This window comes from Microtus pennsylvanicus, chromosome 9 (assembly GCF_037038515.1).
Source record: "Microtus pennsylvanicus isolate mMicPen1 chromosome 9, mMicPen1.hap1, whole genome shotgun sequence".
Taxonomy (NCBI): Eukaryota; Metazoa; Chordata; class Mammalia; order Rodentia; family Cricetidae; genus Microtus; species Microtus pennsylvanicus.
In genome coordinates this window covers 43,338,731-43,362,139 of record NC_134587.1, presented here as the reverse complement: position 1 = coordinate 43,362,139, position 23,409 = coordinate 43,338,731, and the positions used below count along the sequence as shown (strand labels likewise).

Genomic DNA, 23,409 nt, shown 5'->3' with positions numbered 1-23,409 from the left:
ATCACTCTCGATCAGGGAAATTTGTCACTGGAAAGGCCTGAAGTTTCCATCTCTGGGAGTGGCTTCTGCTGGCTGTGGGAAGTGCTGGACCCAGCCACTCGCAGCTTAGAATCACTTGTACCCCAAGGCACACCCCCCTCTTCTTTTATGTACCAGGCAGGAGAGAAATCAAAGCAGCCCTCTGCGATCAGAACTGTCCTCAGCTGGGTTCTGTTTGGCCCCGCTTCTGTGGGAGTGGAGGACACCGTGATGTCCCACTGCAGACAGCTGCTCCAGGCTCCCTGCCCTCCAGTGGTGGCTCCTCACAAGAAGGACAGCAGCTGGCTGCAAACGGGGAAGGCTTTGGATACCAAAACAAGCACTCTCCAGCACAGCACTCCATTTGCTGTCTGAATCTCCTGAGACTTTAATATGGTAACCAGGCTGATGTGAGAAAAATGCCAAGTCTGGGACCTTAGAAAAAGGTATGATTAAAAATACACACAAAATCAGACTATGTACACTGGAATCAGGCTGACATTGTGTACAACTGGTACCTGGGATGTACATCCTATAAAGATCCATAAGAGATTCATTTTAAGGTTGTTTAAATTTAGAGAACATTAACCCTGAATCTGCCGAGTCTATTTCCTGATGACTGCGTACTGTGTTACCTAAGCAGCATGTCCACCACCATCTCTGACAAGACAGCCTTGCTAGTTAGAAAACTACAAGTGTAAATTTCAACTTTGGGATCAGAGTCACTGTAACTTCAGTAAGGGGCCTGTTGCTGGGAGGCAGTCACAGGTTTTTGCGTAGCCATCCCTGATTACAGGCACTAATCCTGTTTTCACACAGCTGGTTGACTCTTCATAGTCTGATCCCTCATTTCCCAGCGAAGCAAGTGAGCCATTATAAACCCAAAGAAAGGTGGCCGATTTGTCCAGTCAGCTCCACACCTGCTGCAGTTTCAGAGGACCTTACAAATGTCACCAGCAGGCCCTGAGTCTGTGACTGCCAGTCCTGGAACAGCCTCCACCCTGCCAGTTTCAGAAGGGCAAAGTGTGCAACACTTGCCCTAGGGCTTCAGAGGGTCTAGCAGGGGTGGGAGCACAGAAACCCTGAGGAAAGCAGGCCCAGAATGGTGTCCGAACAGAGCACGCTGTGCCTTAACCCTTTCTCTCGTGAGTCCTCTGTAATGTCCAAATCTTACATTTATTGGGAAATCAATACACTCCAGGGGTCCTTTCAAAGCTTCCAGAAACACAATGGCATGTGGGGGTTCTGGGTCTAGGTGACAACACAAAGACCTCAGACCCTGAAGAGAAGACAGGCTCCGGAGGGAAAAGGCAAGCTCGGGTGCTGGTGCCTTTAGACTTCAAAGGCAGATAATAAAAAGGCAACAGTAAGTCAATTAGCCCAGAGACAGCGAGTCTTCCGCAGACATGAAAGAGGAAGCAATGCACATGGGGCTATAGTGTGTTTACGGAAGAAAGCGGTGCCGCTGCCAACACATTTGGTTTTTGATCCAAAGCAAAAAGTTCTCTCGGCCCTTCCTGACAGAGCATGTGGACACTAAGAAAATAGCTATTCAACAAATACTTTATCCTTTTGAACAAGTTCAATTCCAGTTTTTAACATTCCATCTTACAGCACTCATGCAGTACACTTGTGGCAGCTTCATCTGACAAGCTCGCCAGGAGCCATACTCTTCCAGGCTGATACACACGATGCTTTGCTGTCCCTGTGCAGTCTCACAAGAGGGCTGAGCAAAGGCAGGTGACTCTCTAGTACTGGTCCCTGCCTGCTGGTTTCCATCAAGGCTCCTCCTCCAACAGGGGAAGGTCTGTATTCAGGAAAAGGTACAGGAAGCATCACTGATTAAGAACAGGATATCAATCTAAAGCCACAGGGTCTGTCAATCTACCCTGACCTGATCCTGTAGGGAGATGAAAAACAACTAAAAGAAGTTTGCTGGCTGATGATGAGTCTTCTGCATGCAGGAGCGGCTTCATTCTCTCTACGGCCCAGGCTTGCGGGGTGCCACCTGAAAGCCCCGCTGTTTGCCTTGCTTTCCACCCTTCGTGCCACCGGCCTCCAGTCCACTCGAGTATTCTGAGTGCAGGACTTCAGCGAGCACAAGGCGGTGCTTTTTCTGGCTCTTCCTCCGAGGGTCAGGCCTGAGGAAAAGTAACGGCAGAGAGCAAGACTTTAGTGTCTTTCTTCCCCATTTGGAGAGAGGCTGACAGCAGCTGGCTATGAGACCAGGAGGCTGACATTTTTGTATTAGCAGAAAAGCAATCTCTTCAGTAGCACTTGTTTTGATATTCTATGCACCAGAAGATTAGATACGGTGCTGACAGATTTTCATAACGGTGGCAAAATATCATGGCATTTTTAAAAGTGAGGCTTTGTTCTGTGTTGTTTTCATGGGATGGGGGGGGGGAGAAACGTACACATTCTCACACTCTGATGGCAAATGAGGTGCATGAGACAGCAGTTTGCCTGTGGATGGGAACGCCCACAGTGCAATACAGTTAGCTGCAAAGCTTCCATGCGCAGGGCCTCAGAGATGAACCCTTGAGGTCTAGCAGACTGTAGGCACAGTGCCCTGCTAGGCAGGTCTCGAAGGCAGAGTGTCTATGCAGACTCCCCAGCACTCACTAGAGAGCAGAAAACACCATGATCCTGCAAATCCCAAGCCCAAGTGAAGGAGGGCATTCCTTGTCTTGACCCACCACTCGATCAGAAGAAACTTGTAAAATTCAACCATACACTGATGAGTGAGAATGGAATCCTAAGATGACCAATAAATTCATACTGGCTTTTCTTTAGCACCCTCATGACCAACCCAGGAACTCAATGTAAGGAGCTCAAGAAAAGCCACTGGCTGCTCTCTGACTTGACAGCATGTTGTGTGGTTAGTCAGAGACTAGACACAATAAACAAAGTCCTTTAAAATCCGAGAATTAGACACAGCCATACTGTGCTATCAGCCTTAGTAGGAAGGTTGAAGATCCCACCACAATGAAGATAAAGACATTTATAATCCCAACCAGAGCACAGGGCTGTAGTGGTAAGATCCAGTTTCTCTCTCTCTCTCTCTCTTTCTCTCTCTCTCTTTCATGTATGCTGGTGTTTTGCCTGCATATACTCTATGTGAGGGTGTTGGATTCCCTAGAACTAGAATTATAGACAGCTGTGAGCTATCATGTGGGTGCTGGGAACTAAACCCAGGTCCCCTGGAAGAACAGCCAACGCTCTTAAACCGCTGAGCCATCTCTCCAGCAACCCCCCCCCCCCTCCAGTTTTGTTCTTGCGAGAGGAAGAGTCAACCTTGCCAGAGAAAAAGATTTGAGGGAAGGGCATGTTAGCAATGATATTTCGGGCTGGAAGTTTATTCAGTTAAGTGTGTTGGGGCAGGGCTCGAGAGCACTAGTATCACACAGGGAAACAGTCCCTGCATTCGTGTTATCCTTAAGTAAGCACCACGGGCTGGAGGGGGAGAACTTGTTAAGGCCAAGTAGCTGGCAGACATAGGTATGAAGCCCCAGCTTCCTGTAGACTGAAAACTGCTGCCAGGTCTGCTTGGGGGTAGAAGCAGTACTGTTGACCCTGGACTTCTCTTCCACATCTGCGCACGTAGACAGGCTGTGGTGGTTGGACACTGACTTGCTCCACAGCAAAGGCTGCAACTTCCTGTACTAGTAGTTTATTTTTAGTCAGGTTACATGACAGACAGAGCAAAAGGTTCTGACAGGAAGGGATGCCTTTTCTTCCCTCTTGTTTGAAGTATGTGCTCACAATGCGTATAATTTTAAATGTAACAACTTGAGTCTCAAGATATGAAAAATTTCAGTCAAAATATTCTCTCTAGCAGAAGTACTTGCTCCTGCCGTCATTCTAGACAACAGTAACCAGAGTCTCATCTGGTGTCTGATATAGGAACTACCTACAGAGCGAGTGCAGCCTGTGGGAAGCAGCTCACAGTATCATACCCATGCCTTCAGCTGCCCAATGCAGACACCTCCATAGACAACACACCCCACAGGGGCCCCTTGTAGTGAGAACACAGGTCTGTTCACAGGTAGAGAGCTGGGTGGGGCAGTAGGGGTAAGCTCTGGGGCCACTGCTAGACCTACTCTAGAAAGTGTGCCTCAGGGTTGGGGTGGCTCAGTGGCAGTGTATGCTTGATAGCAGAGGTTACCCTGTTCACCTTCATATATCCTTGCCACACTCCCCAGGCACTTCCTGCAAACCCGGCAGCCCACTCATGCAGCAAACAAGCAGGGACCTCCACATTCTGACCCAGGCTACTCATAGGTAGCCTCACTGCTGTTACAAAAGCCATGCCAACAAGATGCCCTTCTCTCACAGCCAGCTCCCAATTTCCTCCTTTCTTCTTAGGTCCATAGCAGAGATGGTACGGTACAGATGGAAAGGTGGACCCCTCTAAACCCACGCATGCAACCGGCATTCATGCCTTCTGACAAGCTGCCATTCTCCCAGAATCCTGCCAACTTTCTAGTCCTCCAAATACCTGGACCCTCTGACTCGGGCTTCCTGAGCATCCACTATAGAAATCTTGTGGTTACCAAGCAACAGATCAGTTTATCTAACTGCAGGGAACTCCCTCACAGTGAAGGCTGAAGACCCTATTCTCCAGGCTGGATTACTCAGCAGGCCAGGCAGATGCCACTTATTGCTAGTACGGCAGTCAACCTAACTAGTAATCACCTCACTGCCACCAAGATCCCTGGAGGACTGCACCTCAACAGGCCGGTTCCTAGTTTCCCACACAAAAGCAATTTAACCCAGGGCTTTGCTTACAGCATTCTTTTGCAGGACAGGATTTACTATTTTCACTCACTCACTCATTCTTTTTTTTTTTTTTTTTTGAGAAACAGGGTTTCTTTGTGTAAGAGCTCTGGTTGTCCTGAAAATCACTCTATAGGGCTGGAGAGATGGCTCAGTGGTTAAGAGCACTGACTGCTCTTCCAGAGGTCCTGAGTTCAATTCCCAGCAACCACATGGTGGCTCACAACCATCTGTAATGAGATCTGGTGTTGCCTTCTGGCCTGCAGGCATACATGCAAACAGAACACTGTATACATAATAAATAAATATTTTTTAAAAATCACTCTATAGACCAGAGTGGCCTTGAACTTATAGAGACCCACCTACTTCTGCCTTGTGAGTGCTGGGATTAAAGACGTGTACCACCATGCCTGGCTCACGACAAGATAAGATGTTTTAAATCTATTACTATTTTGTTGTTATTATTCTTTTTTTAAAAAGATTTATTTATTCATTATGTATACACTGTTCTGCAGGCCAGAAGAGGACACCAGATCTTACTACAGATGGTTGTGAGCCACCATGGAGTTGCTGGGAATTGAACTCAGGAACTTTGGAACAGTAGGCAGTGCTCTTAACCACTGAGCCATCTCTCTAGCCCCTCGTTGCTATTATTCTTATCATTGTTTATTTTTTAAATAGCTTTAGGGCCATGGAGTCTTTTAAGAACTCCACCTTGGTTTTATGTTGCCTGAAGGCGTGAATGCAACAATTTCTTCCCAAGAGTCACCCATAAACTCAATAGTAAAGCCAAGCTCATCTTGGACTGAGTTTTTGAGTAACTTCTTGTTTCTACTTCCTAGTTTTTAAAATGGGTATCTTTTCATTTGTTACAGGGAACAAACTGTAATTTGTCCTATGTTCAAACCTCAAAGTATTTGATTTTCTTTCTTTCTTTTTTTATAAATATTTATTTATTTTGTATACAATATTCTGTCTGTGTATATGACTGCAGGCCAGAAGAGGGCACCAGACCCCATTACAGATGGTTGTGAGCCACCATGTGGTTGCTGGGAATTGAACTCAGGACCTTTGGAAGAGCAGGTAATGCTCTTAACCTCTGAGCCATCTCTCCAGCCCGCTTTTTTTTTTTTTTAAAATATTTTTATGGTTTATTTAACTTTATTTTATGTGCATTGGTGTGAAGGTGTCAGATCCCCTGGAACTAGATTTTCAGACAGTTGTGAGCTGCCATGTGGGGGCTGGGAATTGAACCCGGGTCCTCTGGAAGAACAGTCAGTGCTCTTAACCACTGAGCCATCTCTCCAGTCCATTTGATTTTCTACTTATGAAAACTTCACTGCTTTCTGGTCTTAGGTAGTTTCTCAAGCCTTCTTCTACTGCACTGTAATTAAGATAGTTCAAAAGACCAATTCTTTTTTCCAACAGCTTTCTAATCTGAAAGATTCTAAGTGTAAGTATACAATTGAGAAGGCAGTGACGACCTCAGGTGACCTCAAGCTGACTGCAAGTTTCTCCACTGTGCATGGCTAAATTGAGGAGGAAGTGGCAGTATATCATCAAGGGTTCCGCTGGCTTTCAGATGACAGAAAGAGAAGGGAGCAACTTTCCTTAGTACAGCATGAAACGCTGGTGAAGCAGCAGCCAGTGTGGGGTGACCCCCTTGTCTCCTGAAGGGGAGCACACCAACTAACATCCAACCTGATAGGAAGGAAAGGTGACATATCTGGGCCCAGCTTCGGACTGTTCGGGCAGAGATGTTTGTTGGCCGACAAGATAGCCACTCAAGTTGATGTGGGAAGGCCCAGCCCACTGTGGTTGGTGTCACCCAGGCAGGTGGCCCTGGGTGGTACGAGAAAGCAGGCTGAGCAAGCCATGAGAAGCAAGTCAGCAAGCAGCACCCCTTCGTAGTTTCTGCTTCACTTCCTGACCCTAGATTCCTGTCTTGAGCTCCTGTTCCGACAGCCATTAGAGATGGACTACAAGCTGTGAGCTTTTGGTCACAGTGTTTATCACAGGAACAGAAATCTAACTAAGGCAAATGAACATTTGACATCCATCAAAAAATAAGGTCACTGAGGAATGGAACAGAACTTGGAGTCCTTGGTTAGGGGCAGGCACAATGTTAGGAGTGTCAACTGGGGGAAACTGGCAAATGTCTGCTGACCCTAGGACTCATGCACCGTGTGGGAAAGGAGAGAGGTCCTACTTGGTGACTCTGAAGTAAGAGCTCTGAGCTTACTGAGCCCAGGTGGCCATGCAGAGGAGTGGGTAGCAGAGCAGAACCTGCTGGCAGTGATTGAATCCCAGCTCTGGCACTCATCTAGCTGACACCCTGAAGTCAGCCCCAATCCAGAAAGGGCCTGAGCATGAAGAACAAGCAGCAGGAGCATGGGGGAGTATTGGTGTTATTTCAATTCTTCGTAAAAATATTATGGATTATTGTTAAGATGGAGAAGTAGTAGACAGACATGGAAAACAAGCATATATAAAATTGCTATGGTGAGATTCTGGGAATACCAAGATTAAGCAGTTTAGTGCAGAATCTTGGGCCCAAATCCAGGGCTCAGCTCTCTGGGCTTCTCCTGTTAACACTTCTGTCTGTGACCTGGGTGATACCCCGAGTCTACTTATCACATTTACAGAGAGATGATAGCATACCCACAATTCTTTTTTTTTGCGGGGGGAGATTGTTTGTTTGTTTGTTTTTCAAGACAAGGTTTCTCTGTAGCTTTGGAGCCTGTCCTGGAACTAGCTCTGTAGACCAGGCTGGTCTTGACTCACAGAGATCCACCTGCCTCTGCCTCCTGAGTGCTGGGATTAAAGGCGTGCACCACCACCACCTGCCCTCCACAATTCTTTACTGGACCAAATGGATGGGTTCAGAAGGCGATCTTCAAGTAGGACAGTTATGAAACCCTGATTCTGAACGGGGAAAGGAACTCTTACGTGGGCAATCATCTGACCTGGACTTGGAAGGCCTAGGATGGATCCCAGCTCCACCATGCTGACAGCAATGCAGCTTCAAGCAGCCTTATCTGCTTGAAAAGAGGATGACAGCAGATCACTTGGGGCAGAGGGCCAGTGCCTGGCTGTTGGGGAACATCATTTTAGGTGTGTGACTTTTGTTTATGTTTCATTTGTTTAACTCTGTGAAGCTGTGTTACTGTGTCTGTCTAAAACACCTGATGGCCCTAATAAAGAGCCAACCAACCAATAGTGAGGCAGGAGCAAGGACAAAGGGGCTAGCAGGCAGAGAATATAAATAGAAGAACACTGGGAGGAAAATATCAGGGGTGAGTTGCCCAGCTACGTACAGCAAGCCATGCAAAAAGAAGTAAAAAAAAAAAAAAGGCATACAGAAATAGAAAAAGATAAAAGTCTAGAGGTAAAAGGCAGTTGGGATAATTCGTTAAGAAAAGCTGGCAAGAAACAAGCCAAGCTAAAGCCAGGCATTCATAATACACAGAGAATAAGCCTCTGTGGATGATTTACTTGAGAGCTGGGTGGTGGGCCCCCAAAAGCCAAAAGTGTAAAAGATCACATAATAGTGGACATTGAGTCAGTTCCTACACTTACCATGAACTATACCACCAGAAGTGCTCACTGGGCACTTGTGCTAGGCAGTCTCTGCTTATGTGTGAATGGCTATCATGAACCAGACGAATAATTGTTGACTATTATAAGGGGTCACTATCTGATACCTGGCCTCATGTGGACCAGGGACTGGCTGATTGGTGACACCAACACCTCATGTTTCTGTATGCAAATGGTACATACACAGCATTGAAGTCTCACAGAGATCCATTAGGGGAAATCCTGGCTTATTTTCTGGAACTCTAACGATGTGCTGGGGCCACTATGGAGTGAGCATCCCTGAAAGTGGCAAGCCACTGAGACACAGGACTTACTGAAGTACAAGCCATCAATCAGAAGAATGTTCAAAGAGAGGAAGGCCAGGCCAGGGTGGAATCAGGAAGTGGGATGGGGAAGAGAAGAAAGCCTTTCCTGGCCACTTTGCACCACACTAGAGACCAAGCATTCACAATACTGCCACACTAGGCGACAAACTTTTGCCTTCCCACTTTACAGACGCTGTCACCAAGTGCTAGTGCTAGTATCGAGGCTACTCGGGAAGGGCAAACTCCAGAACAAGGCCTTTTCTATGGCACCATCCTTCCTCTGCACCCAGAGAAACTGACACCACATCAGAGCCAGAACTTACCCACAAGTATCTCTTTACAAGCCTGCTGTCGTAAAGCAGAGCCGTAAAGCCCACCCTAGGGTTCAATGCTTAGAGGGCACGAAACTCTGCTCTTCAATATATAGCCTTGTCTCCTCCTCTAAGTCCATTCTTTGGTTACACAAAGAGTGATCTCCTCACATAAAACAAAAATCCCCTTGGGCTAGAAAGATGGCTTTCTGGGTAAAGGTGCTTGCTGTGCGAGCCTGCTGACCTAAATCTGATCACTGTCCTGAACCCATATACAGTGGAGATGCCTTCTGACCTTCACATACATACCACAGCTCACTTTCTCTTTCTCTCTCACACACAGAGAAAAAAAGCATAGTCCCCACTACAGGGTAACGTACTTTTTTTTTTTTTTTTTGGTTTTTCGAGACAGGGTTTCTCTGTGGCTTTGGAGCCTGTCCTGGAACTCGCTCTGTAGACCAGGCTGGTCTCGAACTCACAGAGATCCGCCTGCCTCTGCCTCCCGAGTGCTGGGATTAAAGGCGTGCGCCACCATCGCCCAGCTCAGGGTAACGTACTTGTTACAAGAAAGAAACAATTGGCACTCCAGCAGAACATGTAAGGATACAGAGGGGAGTAGCTTAGCCTGGGCTCTAGTTTCTCATTTGGTCACTGAGGATTCTGCCACAGTCAGTGTCTGGTGGGGTCTCCATAGGATAATGTACAGAGAGAATTAGCTTGGTAGAGAACATGAGTTCTCAAGAGATACTACCCCACTGCTGTCAAACGATTCACATGCTGAGTGTGGCATACCGGTGATCTGGAAGGCTGCATCTCAATGCCCCTCCTCCCTTCAGTTTTTTGAAAGAGGGCATCTCTGCCTAGCCCTGGCTGTCCCTGAACTCCGAAAGACCCTCTAGCCTCTACTAGGATTAAAACTGCGCTCTACTGCACCCAGCAGCAACCCTCTTCTTGGTATTCAACAAGTTAATCTTTTTTGGACTGGGCCAGAATAAAGGTGACATTTGAAAAAGACTTGGAATCATCTCATACAGGTCAAAACCAGAGGTGGAAGGCTGGAGCACTCCCCTTCCTACTGCAGAGGTGGCTTAGCAGGAGTAGGGTGGGCTTGGAGAAATCAGCTCTCACAGAAAGGTTTTTAGGGTGAGGAAAACTAAACTGTGGGAGGCAAGAGAAAGCTGGGGGCTACCACATTCTTTCTTGACTTTCCAGATGACAGGAGCTAGGCAGGCTAGAGCAGGCAGTTTAATGAGAACTACTCTCCCGTAGCATGCTGCCTCGTCTGGTGTGGCCAGTCTGTGGGAACAGTACAGCTTCTAATTCCAGTGCTTGGATGACTCTAGCAGCAAACAGCACCATCTCCAACATCCTCCCAGGAGAGGCTGACTGGGCTCCTGTTCTTTGTTATCGGCCCTGACTGTGTGACAGAAAGCGTACCCTATTGCTCCTGCTGTCTGCAGGTGACTCAGGTGTGGAGGAAGCTCAAGGTCACTGTGAATTCCCTCTAATCGCCTCATTAGCTTGGTGGGGATGAGGGTCAGTTTGTTCCATGAGGAGGCAGGCAGAAAGCTGGTAATTGCACGATGATAGTTAGAAAAAAAATAGTGGTAGAAACAAAAGGGCAGATGTAAAGGTTGTGTATGCAGAGCTGTCATTACCCCAGAGTCCAGGGAAGCAGGGTATACAGTACCAGGGCTACAGAGAGGAAGGCCCCCATGGCCAGTACATTTGGATGGGCCCGTGAACATTCTGTGAGCTTCTGACAGGGAGGCTCAGTGCCCTGTGCAGTTAGTGTCTAGAATAACCCAGTCACTCATTCAGTTGCCTTTTTTTTTTTTTTAAATGTGCATTAGTGTTTTGCCTTGGGTTTCAGGTCACCTGGAACTGGAGTTACAGATAGTTGTGAGCAGCCATGTGGGCACTGTACTGGGAACTGAACTTGGGTCCTCTGGAAGAGCAGTCAGTGCTCTTTCTTTTTTTCTAAAAGATGTTTTATTTATTTTTACATATGAGTGCTCTATCTGCATATATGCCTGCATTACAGAAGAGGGCAGCGGATCCCATTATAGGTGGCTGGGAGTCACCATGTGGTTGCTGGGAACTGAACTCAGGATCCCTAAGAGAACAGCCATACTCTTAACTGCTGAGCCATCTTTCCAGCCCGTCAGCCGTCTTCTTGATGACCTCAGGACAAGGGCTCTAGAGCACCCAGCTTGCACCTCCAAGTTTACTGCTTAGCCAAAGGCTCTTTGCATAGCTCTTCTGCTCCTACTTTTGTGGCAAAGACACTAGAGGCGCCTGCCTCTCATACTGTTAAGGACACCCTTCCTAGTCCCCAAATCAGGTCTGCAGTCACCTCTATGACTGAACTGTGGTCTCTGGGGAAGGACCTGGGCACCTGATTTTTCACAGTGCTCCTCAGCCAGCTTTAGGAGTAAATTGTTTTCCCATCCACGTCCTTCTGTCTCCACAGCTCTTGCTGGTGGTCTTATTTCCTCTGGTCTTCAAGTGAGACAGCGTTCTGGCCTTGGATGAGTGGAAAGAAGACAGCGATGGCATCCTGCTCTCTTGCACATCCTCACTTGGGAAGCCAGGGAGACAAAGGGAAGCTGGTCCAGGCTGATCTTCCTGGAGACTCTGCAGTGCAGAGGTAGTCCAGCACCACTCCTCTCCAAACAGAGGCTGCTACTTGACACACAGAGCTAGGAAAATGGCTCCTCCAGGTAGGATTGATCATCTTCACAGTTCACTAATAACTGAGCTCACCTCCCTTCATAGAACAATTTCTTTTCCCTCAGAAGTCCAAAATGATTCAACTCATTAAGTTCAAAGTATTTCCTTAGTACCTATCATGTTCCATGAGTGTGCTGGGCATACAGGAACATGGACCTGATGGGGTTTCTGCCGAGGCACTTTCAGGAGACATTAGCCACACACATCCCACACATAGATACGACTGCATCATTGTGTCAGGACAGGTGAGGATATTTGTCTGCTCCGGCTGGTCTGAGAGGAGAGGGAGATAGCCCAGCCCAAGACCAGGTCTTGAGGGTGACAACAGGATGTCAATTGAGGCTGAGAGGCCAACAAGGCCCACTAGGGAAGAAGGTGCTAAGCAACAGGATGTCACCAAAGGCTTTAAGCCAGGGCTGGGTTGGTTAAAGTGTATTGATTGAGTGAGCTGCCTGCACAGCAGTGGTACAGGGGTCATTGTAAGAGACCACCCAGGAGCTCAGAAGTCAGCAGCCAAGAGCTGAGCTTCACGATCACAGGGTTTTGGAAGTCAAGGGAAGAGATGGAGTCAAGGAGGCCCAGGGAACCAAGGTTGTGTGCTGCAGGATGGACCAGGAGAACACCAACTCAGGAGCAGTAGACACACATGGAGAAAGCCTTGTGCTTCCAAGTGTGGCTATGCCCAGCCTCTCATCTCACATTTGGCCAATCTGTTTTTTGCAGAATAACTGGCTCAAAGAAATTGAGAAAAATTTCACAATGGGCAGGACTCCAGGTTTTCCTTCAGCTAATTAAGTGATATTAGGAAGGTTGTAAATGCCACGTAAAATTTGGCAGCAAGCTGCTCCTAATGATGAGGATATTGCTTCCCAGGGTGATGCAGCTGCAGCTTCTTACTGCTCATCTTCAGGGGACCTGATTCTGCTTTCAAGGTTGTTCCAGAGTGCTAGAAGGTTGCAGCTACTTCCATACATACTCTGGTCCTCAGCCCCAGGAATACTCTGATACTGGAGGCCAGCAGCAGGGCTAGATAGTCACAGGGCCATCGCAATAATGGCTAAATGCTTTTTTACACAGATATTGAAGCAATGTTTAATACTCAGCATCTGGTTTGTCTCCACCATGATACCATGAAACTCAAGTGCTTGCCTTCAAGAGGCAAATGAACTGAGGAAAGAGGCCATTGCTTGCCCAAAGGCACACAGGCATGCAAGTGACTCAAACAAACTGCATGTGATACTGACAGACTTAAGAAGTACCAGGAGGGCAAGGGAGACAGCTAATGGGGAACAATCAGAACCAACATCTCAACGCTTGCACAGTGGTACAGGGTGGGCACTTACTGGCTGTTTACAATGACACAGCACACAGTGAGGGCTGTTAACATGAACAGTACCCCACGCCAGAGCTTCCGAGGTCTCCAGCGTGAGCTCCAGCGAATCAGCATTTGTGTTGACTCAGGTAGGGGCATGTCTCTCTACAAGGAATGCCTACCATGTGTGATCTCCATAAGGATGTTTACCTATGTTGAGACATGACTTACAGGACTTTAGAAGTATGGAGGTTAAGGAACTGTTTGTCTGCGCTGGGCTGGCCTGCTAGGGCCAGCCATCAATAAGCTCTTCTCCCTGACTAAGCACAGTCACATCTAGCAAAGGCTAAAAAGGTTTTAGAATGCTTACCTTGTTTGATAAAATGGGAACTACTAGGTAATACTACTAGGATAAATTGAGAAAAATGATACAGATAAAATAAAATCATTTAAGAACAGCTAAAAGCTGAGACTGCCATTCCTCCATTAATCTTAAAGGAGATGAGTTGGGACAGAGCAGGGACAGAGCTGTCGCTGGTGAGCACACTAGAGGTGACGGCAGGAGCTGGGCGAACTGTCTTGGGAAGGTGGTGCTGGGTGTATGGAATAGTTCACACACGGCGGGTGACTGAGGAACTGCACATTCACACTTCCACACCGTCAGCGACACCAGCTCTGTTACTTTGGCACCACTTCCCACCAAGTGAGAAGGAATCGTGGCCCTAACAAAGCATGTTCCTGGACTTACCTCACTCACGTGTGCCTAGACAGACACCCTAGCCAACAGTCCAACTGTCCTTGCACAGCAGAAAGGCCCTGGTCCCATGTCTCCAGAGAAGATGGCACTTTTAGAGGACTATGTTACCACTTTTGCTTCCTGGGAACTGTTGTTTTTGTGATGAATATTGCTAAGGGGCCATTCAATATTTTACCAACAGCACCTGTGTACATGTACATGTAGATGTTTGGGGTGGGGACTGTTCTGACAGGTTTGTGTGTAGGTGCCAGAAAAGGTTTTGTGACTATGGCTGTATTCCCATGTGTCGAGAGATGTTTACTGCTCCCTTTGAGAACTCGGGGAAGAACTGAGAGACTGAACACTGAGAGCACATTGGAGACGGCACTTATTTTCTTGTTCTGTAAAGTGGATGTGTAAAGAGAAAGAGGTCGTGTACATGAAAGACAAAATCCCTTTGCCATTGCACGGGAATGCCCAGCAACTTAGTCTCCTGACCTGCCTTGCCCTTGATTCATACTTGACCAGCGCCCAGTTTCCTGTTTGAGGATGATAGTAGGATCACAGCCGGCTGGACTTTGCTAGCAGACATCATAGTTTGTGCATAGCATGTAATTATTCTTTCTGGCAGTGAACACCAGAAACTGGGAAGCAGAGCAACTGAGGACTTAGTGCCACCATTGCACTCATCTGCACGTGACAGAAGGAACCCGTTCTCTTTCTTGACAGGCAGATTTCAGAGAAGACTTCAGCTCAGAACAATAATCAAGGCCACAGCAGGCCCAATTCTTTGCACCTTGTGGGGTTTAATGGACTTTTCTTTCCAGTCCTTAAAAAGCAGCAACTGGCATTTGCTTGAGTCCTGACGGAGATTTGTGGACAATCTGTCAGGTTCTCTCTGCCACTCACCCTGGCCACAATTATATGGTTCATGTGCAGATTAGCTGCACAGTCATTCCTCTTCCAGGACTGACAACACTTCCCCAATACAGAAAGGTACCTACTGTCTCTTCGTGCCCGTCTGTGTTAGAAAGTCAGGGGCGGGTGCATGGTGAGAAAAGCCTTCAAAAGAAGGGCACAACAGCAGAAAAGGGCTGCTACAGAGTGGTGACATGGTAAGAACAGAGAGCGGCATGGCCCCTCGGAGTAATCCTATGACACACTGCTGTCACTCACTGCCTGGCTCCCTGCTATGCCAGGCAGACATCAAAGGCAGCCCCATACCATCTTACATGCTCTTTAGCAGCTAATCAGCCCATTCTTCCCTGAATAAAGCCCTGTTCAATCAGCTGCTCACAGGGGTATAGTGGCCTTGGTGCCCATCTGCTAGCTAGGGTCAGCTGAGACATGAGGTGGCAGTCGCTCTCTCCCTAGTGGCTTCTCAAGGTAAGGTCACTGCTGCCACCAAGTCATTTGCTTCCCAGGACCCCATGAGACTGGGGCTGGAAGTGAAGTCTGAGTCCCTCAACTCTAAGACCACTATCCTACACTGGGCAGCCCCTCTTCCCTCTGAAGTCAGGTGCTGACCAAGCTAGTGAGGCAATGAGTGCTTCCTGGTGAAAGGAGCAGGACAGACAGCGTGGCAAGAGCAGCAAAGCATGAGGCTGCCTAACCTCAAGTGAGAGAGGGAACATGGTAGCATTTGCAACTAAAACTAAAACTACACCAAAACCTGGGCAAAGGAGGAAAAGTTTCTGTCCTCCAGCACTTACTTCTTCAGTCTTTTTCCTATACAGGTCACCCAACCCTGAGATGTGCCCCTATCTCAAGGCCCCTTACAGAGCACTCTCGGGGGTCTCCAGTGCTCTGGCTATGGTGTGAGGCTAGGCCTGCTGCTGAAAGAACACCATTCCTTAAGAAGAGAAAGGATACAATACAGACACTCTGAGAGCAATCATTAATGCAGCTCAGCACTGTAAAGGTTAGACTCAGGGACAAGCGTAGTCCCTGACTCCAGAGACAAAAGGACAACTGACCTCAAAGGTTAGTTCTGTCATCCTGGCATTTCTTTTACAAGGATCCTTTAGACAAAGAAATCTTGCACCCAGATATGTGTTGCCTTTGGGAGAAAAGTAAGCATCTGGTTTTTGCATCTGTTAAGATTCAGCAACAGTACAGGTAGGGCACAGGCGGCTCTTCTAAGTCCCCAGTCCCAACCCACTCCATTGCTCACAAGGACAGAGACTGCTACGAGAGTTAATGATATGGAACACACCAGAAGCCTTCCAAGTTACTCTACTGGGACATGAAGACAACTCAACAGACCCATCTTTCTGCTTAGTAACCCCCACTACACTTGTGTCCAACTGAATTTTTTTTTGCAGAATTAGGGATGATATTTCCCCTTGCTCCAAGTGCTTCTGTATTTTGAGACAAGCAGACACTAGTGGTAATCAATCTCTCTCTCTCTCTCTCTCTCTCTCTCTCTCTCTCTCTCTCTCTCTCTCACACACACACACACACACACACACACACACACACACACACACACTCACTTACTCACTCACGACAGAAGAGCTGGCCACCAGTCTTCCAGATGACCTCGCCTGCTAATGTAAACAGAGCTCTGCACATCTAGCTCCCATCTCACCTTTTCAAGCTTGCTTTCTTCTTCACAATGGAGACATTGAGGTTTCTAGGAGCATCTCTTAGCCCGAAGCTCTTAGCCACATGCCCAAGGTGCAGGGATCTAACATGGAAGATGGGCTTCAGCTCTCTGGGGTAGGTCGCATAGGCTCGGATGAAAGACTGCAGAGCTAAAATAAAAAGGGAGGAGAAAGTAAGGAGAGGGAAGGGGTTCTGAAGTCTCAAAGCTACCAACTTTACCTTGCCAAGAAAGAGAAAGGAACCAGGAAATTACAACAGTCAACCTGAAGCCACACTTGTATATGTTCGTAAAGTCTCTAAAGGGCTGGGGAGATGCTCACTGGTTAAGGGGGACGTACAATCCCTGCAGAGGACCTGAGTTTGGTTTACAGCACCCACATTGGACAGCACCTAATAGCCTGTAACTCCAGCTCTGAAGGGATCTAGGTTCCTAGGAGCATTTCTTAGCCCAAAGCTCTTAGCCACATGCCTAAGATGTAGGGATCTGACATGAAGGGTGGGTTCAGCTCCCTAGGGTAGGCTGCAACTTGGGTTCTTCAGTTTGGTTTGGGGACAGGGTTTCTCTGTGTAGCCCTAGCTGCCCTGTAACTTGCTCTGTAGACCAGGCTGGCCTTGAACTCAAGAAACCTGCCTGTATCTGCTTCCCAGTGATGGGATTAAAGGCTTGCACCACCACTGCCTGGCTCCAATTTGGGTCTTATTAGAATAAATTAGTCAGCAGCAGGAACATTCCACTAGGGAAAAGAGTCAGCGACTGTAACCACTCCCACTGCTCAAGAGGAGCTGTCAATTCCATCCTTACCACCGGGGCCCCAAGGGCTAATTGACACCACAAAGGGTCTGAGAACTGCTTCAGCATCACTTCTATGACTCGCCCAGGTTCATGGTTTATGGCCTGTCCTCACAACCATTCTCACTTTCATTTGTTCCTCCCTAGGCAACTGAATTTACCTATGCATACCACACAGATGCACACAAATACACATAATTAAAACAATAAAAGTTAAAAAAAATCCCTGAACAATTGTAGCCAAAATTATCACTCAAATAAATTGTATAAAATCTGTCTTTACTAAAGAGTTTGCAACAATTCAACTGGGTAGGACTTGTTTTTTCTTTTGTTATACACAGTCTCAAGGCCGACCACAGTGCCTGGCATATAGTATGTACTTGATACCTGTTTGTTACATATAGTAGAATAAATGAAGAAACTAAATGCTCAACATTTTCTTACAAAAATTTTTAGATAATTATATTAGGAATAAAATCAGCTAATTTTTTTGAATAGTTAATGCATACATGTATGCCAAGGAGAAAGGAAATTATAAAAACTAAAATAGTGCAGGTAACAGTTGACTGGGGTACCTGCTAAACGTTTAGAGAGCCCAGATGCAAAGCTGCAGCCCCACTTCACAGGAGGAATGGGTTCTGGATGCCATCTGAGCTAGAGGAGATCTGGCCTCCATTCCTGGGTGCTGGTGTTTTGGCTGGGCCCCTGTGCCTTACCCAGACATCCCCCTGTAGACAGACTTTCCTATATCTGACTCCCTGAATATCCCACAACAAGAGAAAGTGAACGCCTTGTCCCCCCCCCCCCCCCCCCGCCCCAGCAGAGGAACAATATGCAATGTATTCTGCCCACTGCTGCTTTTTGACTTTCACACCTGGCTCCTCTACCAGGAGGGCTGGAACTAGCCCTGTACTGCTGATGAAAGAGGCATCAAGACCCAGCCTCCCTCACCTGGGTGGTTGAGCCACTGGACTGGCAAGTTTGCCCACAGCTTAAGTGTAATATCCCAGCAGCACCTGGAGATTGTCGTTTATGAACAGTAATAAAAAGTGTCATTTTAGCAGATCATCTCCTGGAAGGATCCTGGGAATCCATCAAAGCTCTATTTACTGAGCAAAGTGAACTCCTTTTCCCAATCGATGAGAAATAATAAGCACGGCAACTCCTCTGTACCTCTCTCTTAAATCTGTGTTCACTCCCCTTCCAATAACCAGGGACCAGCTCTTTCAAAGAGCATCTTTAACACTTCAAATGGTCTGCACTGTCTAGAGGGTTCCAGTACAGGTCCCACCCAGGTACATTCTCAGAGAGAAACTTGCTGACACCGCAGTGACCACTAAAACCCAACTCCTCTATTTCCCTTTCTTCTCCCAATTCCAGCACTTACCTCTGGTCTAAAACACCCCAATGAGCCAATCCAATCCAAGAGTCTGGGTCACCCCAAAGTCAGCCCATATCTCACTTCCTGGATGCCACTCTTCACATAAGCAGCTGAGCCCTGGATATCTACCTGGTTCACTACCCTCCTGCTCCATAACACACACTTCCAGGAAGCAAGAAAGTAGATCGATATCTGTCCTAAGAGATGTAGGTGCCCAGCTGGAAGCTTTATAGGGATAACAAGTTGCTGAGCAATGGAAGGAAATGTTTATGCCCAGACATCGACCCAGGCAGCATTTCACACTGCATATTTTTACTAAACCTTTGTGTCTTCCAGGTTCTAGTGTCACTGGGGACCAAGACAGCTGGCTGTCCTTGCACACTTGCATGGACTTCCATGTTTAGCTAACTCTGAGACAGCAGGGGCAGGATGTGGTTCATGCTGGCAGTGTCTATAATGCACAAAAGGAACATTTCTGCTGTGTGGGACCAGCACAGCAGAAAGTGGAGAACTGGAAGGAGACGTTTATTCAGAGTGACGGACGGAGCTACAGGCAATGAAAATTGAGCATTTTAGTTGCCAGCTCTTATTTCCAGGGAGCTACTTAAGGTATATGAATTAGAGTGAATTTGTCTAAAATAATCCACTTGGACACCCTGTCCCTTTTTATTCATGGGCATCTGGATCAGGAATAGGAATGTTATACAGATGACTCCTAGGATAAGAAGGCAGAGGAACAATACTGTAGGCTGGAGCCACTCCTCCTGCCCTACATCATCTGGTCCAGCACAAAGACATACATACCTATACCAACAGCCACATTATCCAAAGGACGTGAGAAAAGAAATGTCTTGTAAATGGGTCTCTTAAAAGTCAAAGCACTTGGCAGCTGTGCCCAGCCAATGCCTTCCCACTGAGGTGAGGAGGTAAATGTATTACCACTAAAGAAGTATCCTTTCCGCCAGGTGGTGGTGGCGCACGCCTTTAATCCCAGCACTTAAGAAGCAGAGGCAGGTGGATCTCTATGAGTTCGAGGCCAGCCTGGTCTACAAGAACTAGTTCCAGGATATGCTCCAAAGCTACAGAGAAACCTTGTCCCGAAAAACAAAAAAACAAGAAAAAGCGTCCTTTCCAAGCACAGGTGTAAGGGTTACACATGATCTCTGCAGGGAGGCTAGCAGATGGAGATGACAGACTATGGGGACAGGGGCATGTGTGTAGGCAAACTCTGCTCTCCAAAACTTTGAGAATCTAGACTGAGAACATATTACAATTACTTCTGCAGTCCAAGTCCCTAGCTAAACGACACACAGAGGAGAGGAAAAGGAGTGACTGTTCTAAAGACTGGGGACAATTAAACTGACTATTAATAACGATGGGGTTGAAAAATGCAAAAGGACAACAAAGCATACTTTCTGCCTAGTTTTCTGCCATAAAGGCAAGGCCAGCTGCATTGTTAACTATTCATGAGGCAGGTTCTGAAGTGTCTCAAAAGGAAGCAAGCTGGTTGAGAAATTTGTATATGTAAACTGAAATGCAAAGGTGGTATCCATTTATGGGGTGGGTACAATAACTTTTTGTAGGTCATAGGTTCAGTTCCTTTAGAGTGCCAGATGCAGATACATTCCTCCAAACCTCCCAGTAACAATCCTAAGTAACAGGAGAAATTAGTGAAGGTCTTGGTTCCCCAGGTAGGTGACTGAGATCTAAGGGGTGAGGGCAGCTGGTTCCAGCCCTTATAAATCTGGAGTGAAAGTCAATAGGCAAACAAGAGGAGTGCTCTACACATTTTCTTCTTGTATGGAAACACCACAAATATGGGAAGCAGCTCTGCTACTACAGCTTCAATAGATGGCTGATGACAGACAGCCTCTGACAACTGCTTGTTGCTGACTTTCAAGGGACTATCCAGGCTCCTACATAGGGCAATCTTGCCAAGGTATGGGAACACCACTGACACAGCCAAAGTGGACATTGTGGACAGGCCTCTTTCTTTCCACTGTGATGTCACTACCAACCCAAATTCAGCTGTACCAGTCACCTTCCTCCAAAGGTCAAAATCTACAGGAAGGTTCTTGAGAACTACGGGGAATTGTTAAATTCACTTTTGGAAAATGCCAAAGACAGTATTATTTGAGAAATGAATAGAAGGACACACACCAATTGTATATGGCTGGCAATAATAGATTTCATTATATTCTATTTGAAGTGTTTTGATAACGAAACCCTGGGCTGAGGGATAATGACGGCTATCTGAAAACGTCTGTTTATCTTTTTGTTGCTGCTGTCAGTGTTGGGGATGGAGCTAGGGGGCTTTGTGCTGTCTGGGCAAGTGTTCGACCACTGAATTGCATCTCCAGTCCTGCTGCTCTGTTTTTCTCATCTATTGCTTGATGTCTACTCCCTGGAGCCCAATCTCCAGCTTTCAATCTTACCTTAGGGCCAATTCTCACATGGCAGCCAGGTGGTGTTTTAAAACCTAGGGCCAAGCTGGGCATGGTAGTGCACGCCTTTAATCCCAGCACACAGTAGGCAGAGACAGAGGCCAGCCTGGTCTACAAAGTGAGTTACAGGATAGCCAGGGCTACAAGAGAAACCTTGTCTCAAAAAAACCAAAACCAAACAAACAAAAAAAACAAACACAACATAAAAAATTAACTAATCAACCAAACCCCTTTGGCGCATTGAGCCACACCTTAGTTCAAAGTTCTCAGGGTAACCCTACAGACCTCAGAGCAGCCTTCAAGACCTACAGGAGTCTGCCCTAGCTAACCCATTCTTTTTTTTTTCTCCAAATATTTATTTATTTATTATGTATACAATATTCTGTCTGTGTGTATGTCTGCAGGCCAGAAGAGGGCACCAGACCCCATTACAGATGGTTGTGAGCCACCATGTGGTTGCTGGGAATTGAACTCAGGACCTTTGGAAGAGCAGGCAATGCTCTTAACCTCTGAGCCATCTCTCCAGCCCTGCTAACCCATTCTTGTGCCTTCCTTCAGAATATACTTATCCCATTTGGCTTTAAGTATCACCTTCTAAGTGGGGCTTACTCTAGCCTCAACCACACACACCTGCCTCCCCCTTACCTGTTGTCCCTTTCTGTAGTCTGTACCACTATCTAAAACACTAGCTACGACACTCCTTATCCCACAGCTGCTGCCATACCTTTAATACACCAGCTTACAAAGCAGAGGATGCTTTTTACCAGCCTCCTCATGCACTGAAGTATCTGGAACAGCACCAAACTCTAGGAACACTGCCAAATAAATTACTTTTAAAAAGATACTTCTGGCTGGGAGCGGTGGTACATGCTTGCCCAAGTTTAAGACCCATCTGTCTCAAAACTAAATAAAAACTATTTTTAAAAGAACGATAGTCAAGCTTGGTAACACCTTCAATCCAAGCACTCAGTAGGCAGACAGTGTTGAGTTTGAGGCCAGCCTACACTACAGAATGACTTCCTGTTTAAAAAGAAAACAAACTTCATTTTCCTCAAATATCTCAAGGAACCCCCCAAAAGAACTGTGTACTCCTCCAACTTGGGTTCTTCAGTTTGTTTGGTTTTGGGGACAGGGTTTCTCTGTGTAGCCCTAGCTGCCCTGTAACTTGCTCTGTAGACCAGGCTGGCCTTGAACTCAAGAAACCTGCCTGTATCTGCTTCCCAGTGATGGGATTAAAGGCTTGCACCACCACTGCCTGGCTCCAATTTGGGTCTTATTAGAATAAATTAGTCAGCAGCAGGAACATTCCACTAGGGAAAAGAGTCAGCGACTGTAACCACTCCCACTGCTCAAGAGGAGCTGTCAATTCCATCCTTACCACCGGGGCCCCAAGGGCTAATTGACACCACAAAGGGTCTGAGAACTGCTTCAGCATCACTTCTATGACTCGCCCAGGTTCATGGTTTATGGCCTGTCCTCACAACCATTCTCACTTTCATTTGGGCCTTCAGACAGGAACTCCTTAGGTCTAAGGCTTCCAGCCCTTACATTCACCTCCAATTTCCATTCTGACAACTACTTCTGCCGACACGTCATCTCTGCTGTCTGGTGTTCAAAGACAGAGGAAAACAGATCCCTAAGATCCAAGCTGTTGGGTCAGAAGCTCTAGTCCGGAGATAAGCCAAGATAAAGCCTCATTTGTGCAAAAGATGGAGATGTATGAAATTAGCATTTAATATCACTTTAAAGCCTTCTGAGCCTGATTCCAAACCCTGCAGAATTACTGCAGAATGAAGGCTTTGATTGGTACACAGAGGTCCCTGAATGTCCTCTCAACCATGGAAGCGTGTGGTGAGAGTGAGGCCAGCACCTTGTGGGGCTACCCTCCCCAAATCTCCTGAGAATTCCACCGACCTTTCTTTGCCCAGGAGACCATCCCCTCACTGGAGTGCACGAAATCTTCAAATATTGTCTGCAGTACTGTGGCTCGTTCTCGGATTTCCTGGGGGCCACTGGCATGGGATTTCTGGGAGGTGACGGAAGGATTAAAGGAGGCAGAGTTGAAGTCAGGAATAATGAAGCAGTTTATAATAGATTTAATAACAGTAAAATCACAGGGTAACCACCCAGGGGCCAACGAGGGTAATCCTTTCAATATTACTAGGGAAAGAAGGGAGCTATAAAGATGTTAAAGTCAAGCAAAGGCGAACACGGCATTAAGAAGGAGCAGACCAGGTCTATTTATTTGTTTGCCTACTTTCCTTCACGACGTCTTATCACTCATGTTCAGAGTGAAAGACCTTTGGAAGCACTCTGGAGTTTTCCAAGCCTAATTCTGCCATTTTAAACAGTGAACATGTGCTGTTTTTAAATAACTTTTCTCCCTTATCCCCCCT

At 46.9% G+C, this 23,409-nt stretch overlaps 1 protein-coding gene across 1 annotated transcript in view; it reads right to left on the bottom strand.

Annotated features, from left to right (window-relative positions):
• Positions 1-1,175: 1,175 nt before the first annotated feature.
• The window catches only part of Ddx31 (DEAD-box helicase 31), a 70,638-nt gene continuing 48,404 nt past the window's right edge, over positions 1,176-23,409 (bottom strand). The window contains exons 18-20 of the mRNA XM_075985602.1: positions 22,928-23,039; positions 16,382-16,547; positions 1,176-2,159 (exon numbers count right to left, since the gene is read on the bottom strand). Coding sequence (XP_075841717.1) covers positions 2,000-2,159; positions 16,382-16,547; positions 22,928-23,039 — 438 coding nt within the window. The 3' untranslated portion in view covers positions 1,176-1,999. The remainder of the gene's footprint in view (positions 2,160-16,381; positions 16,548-22,927; positions 23,040-23,409) is intronic.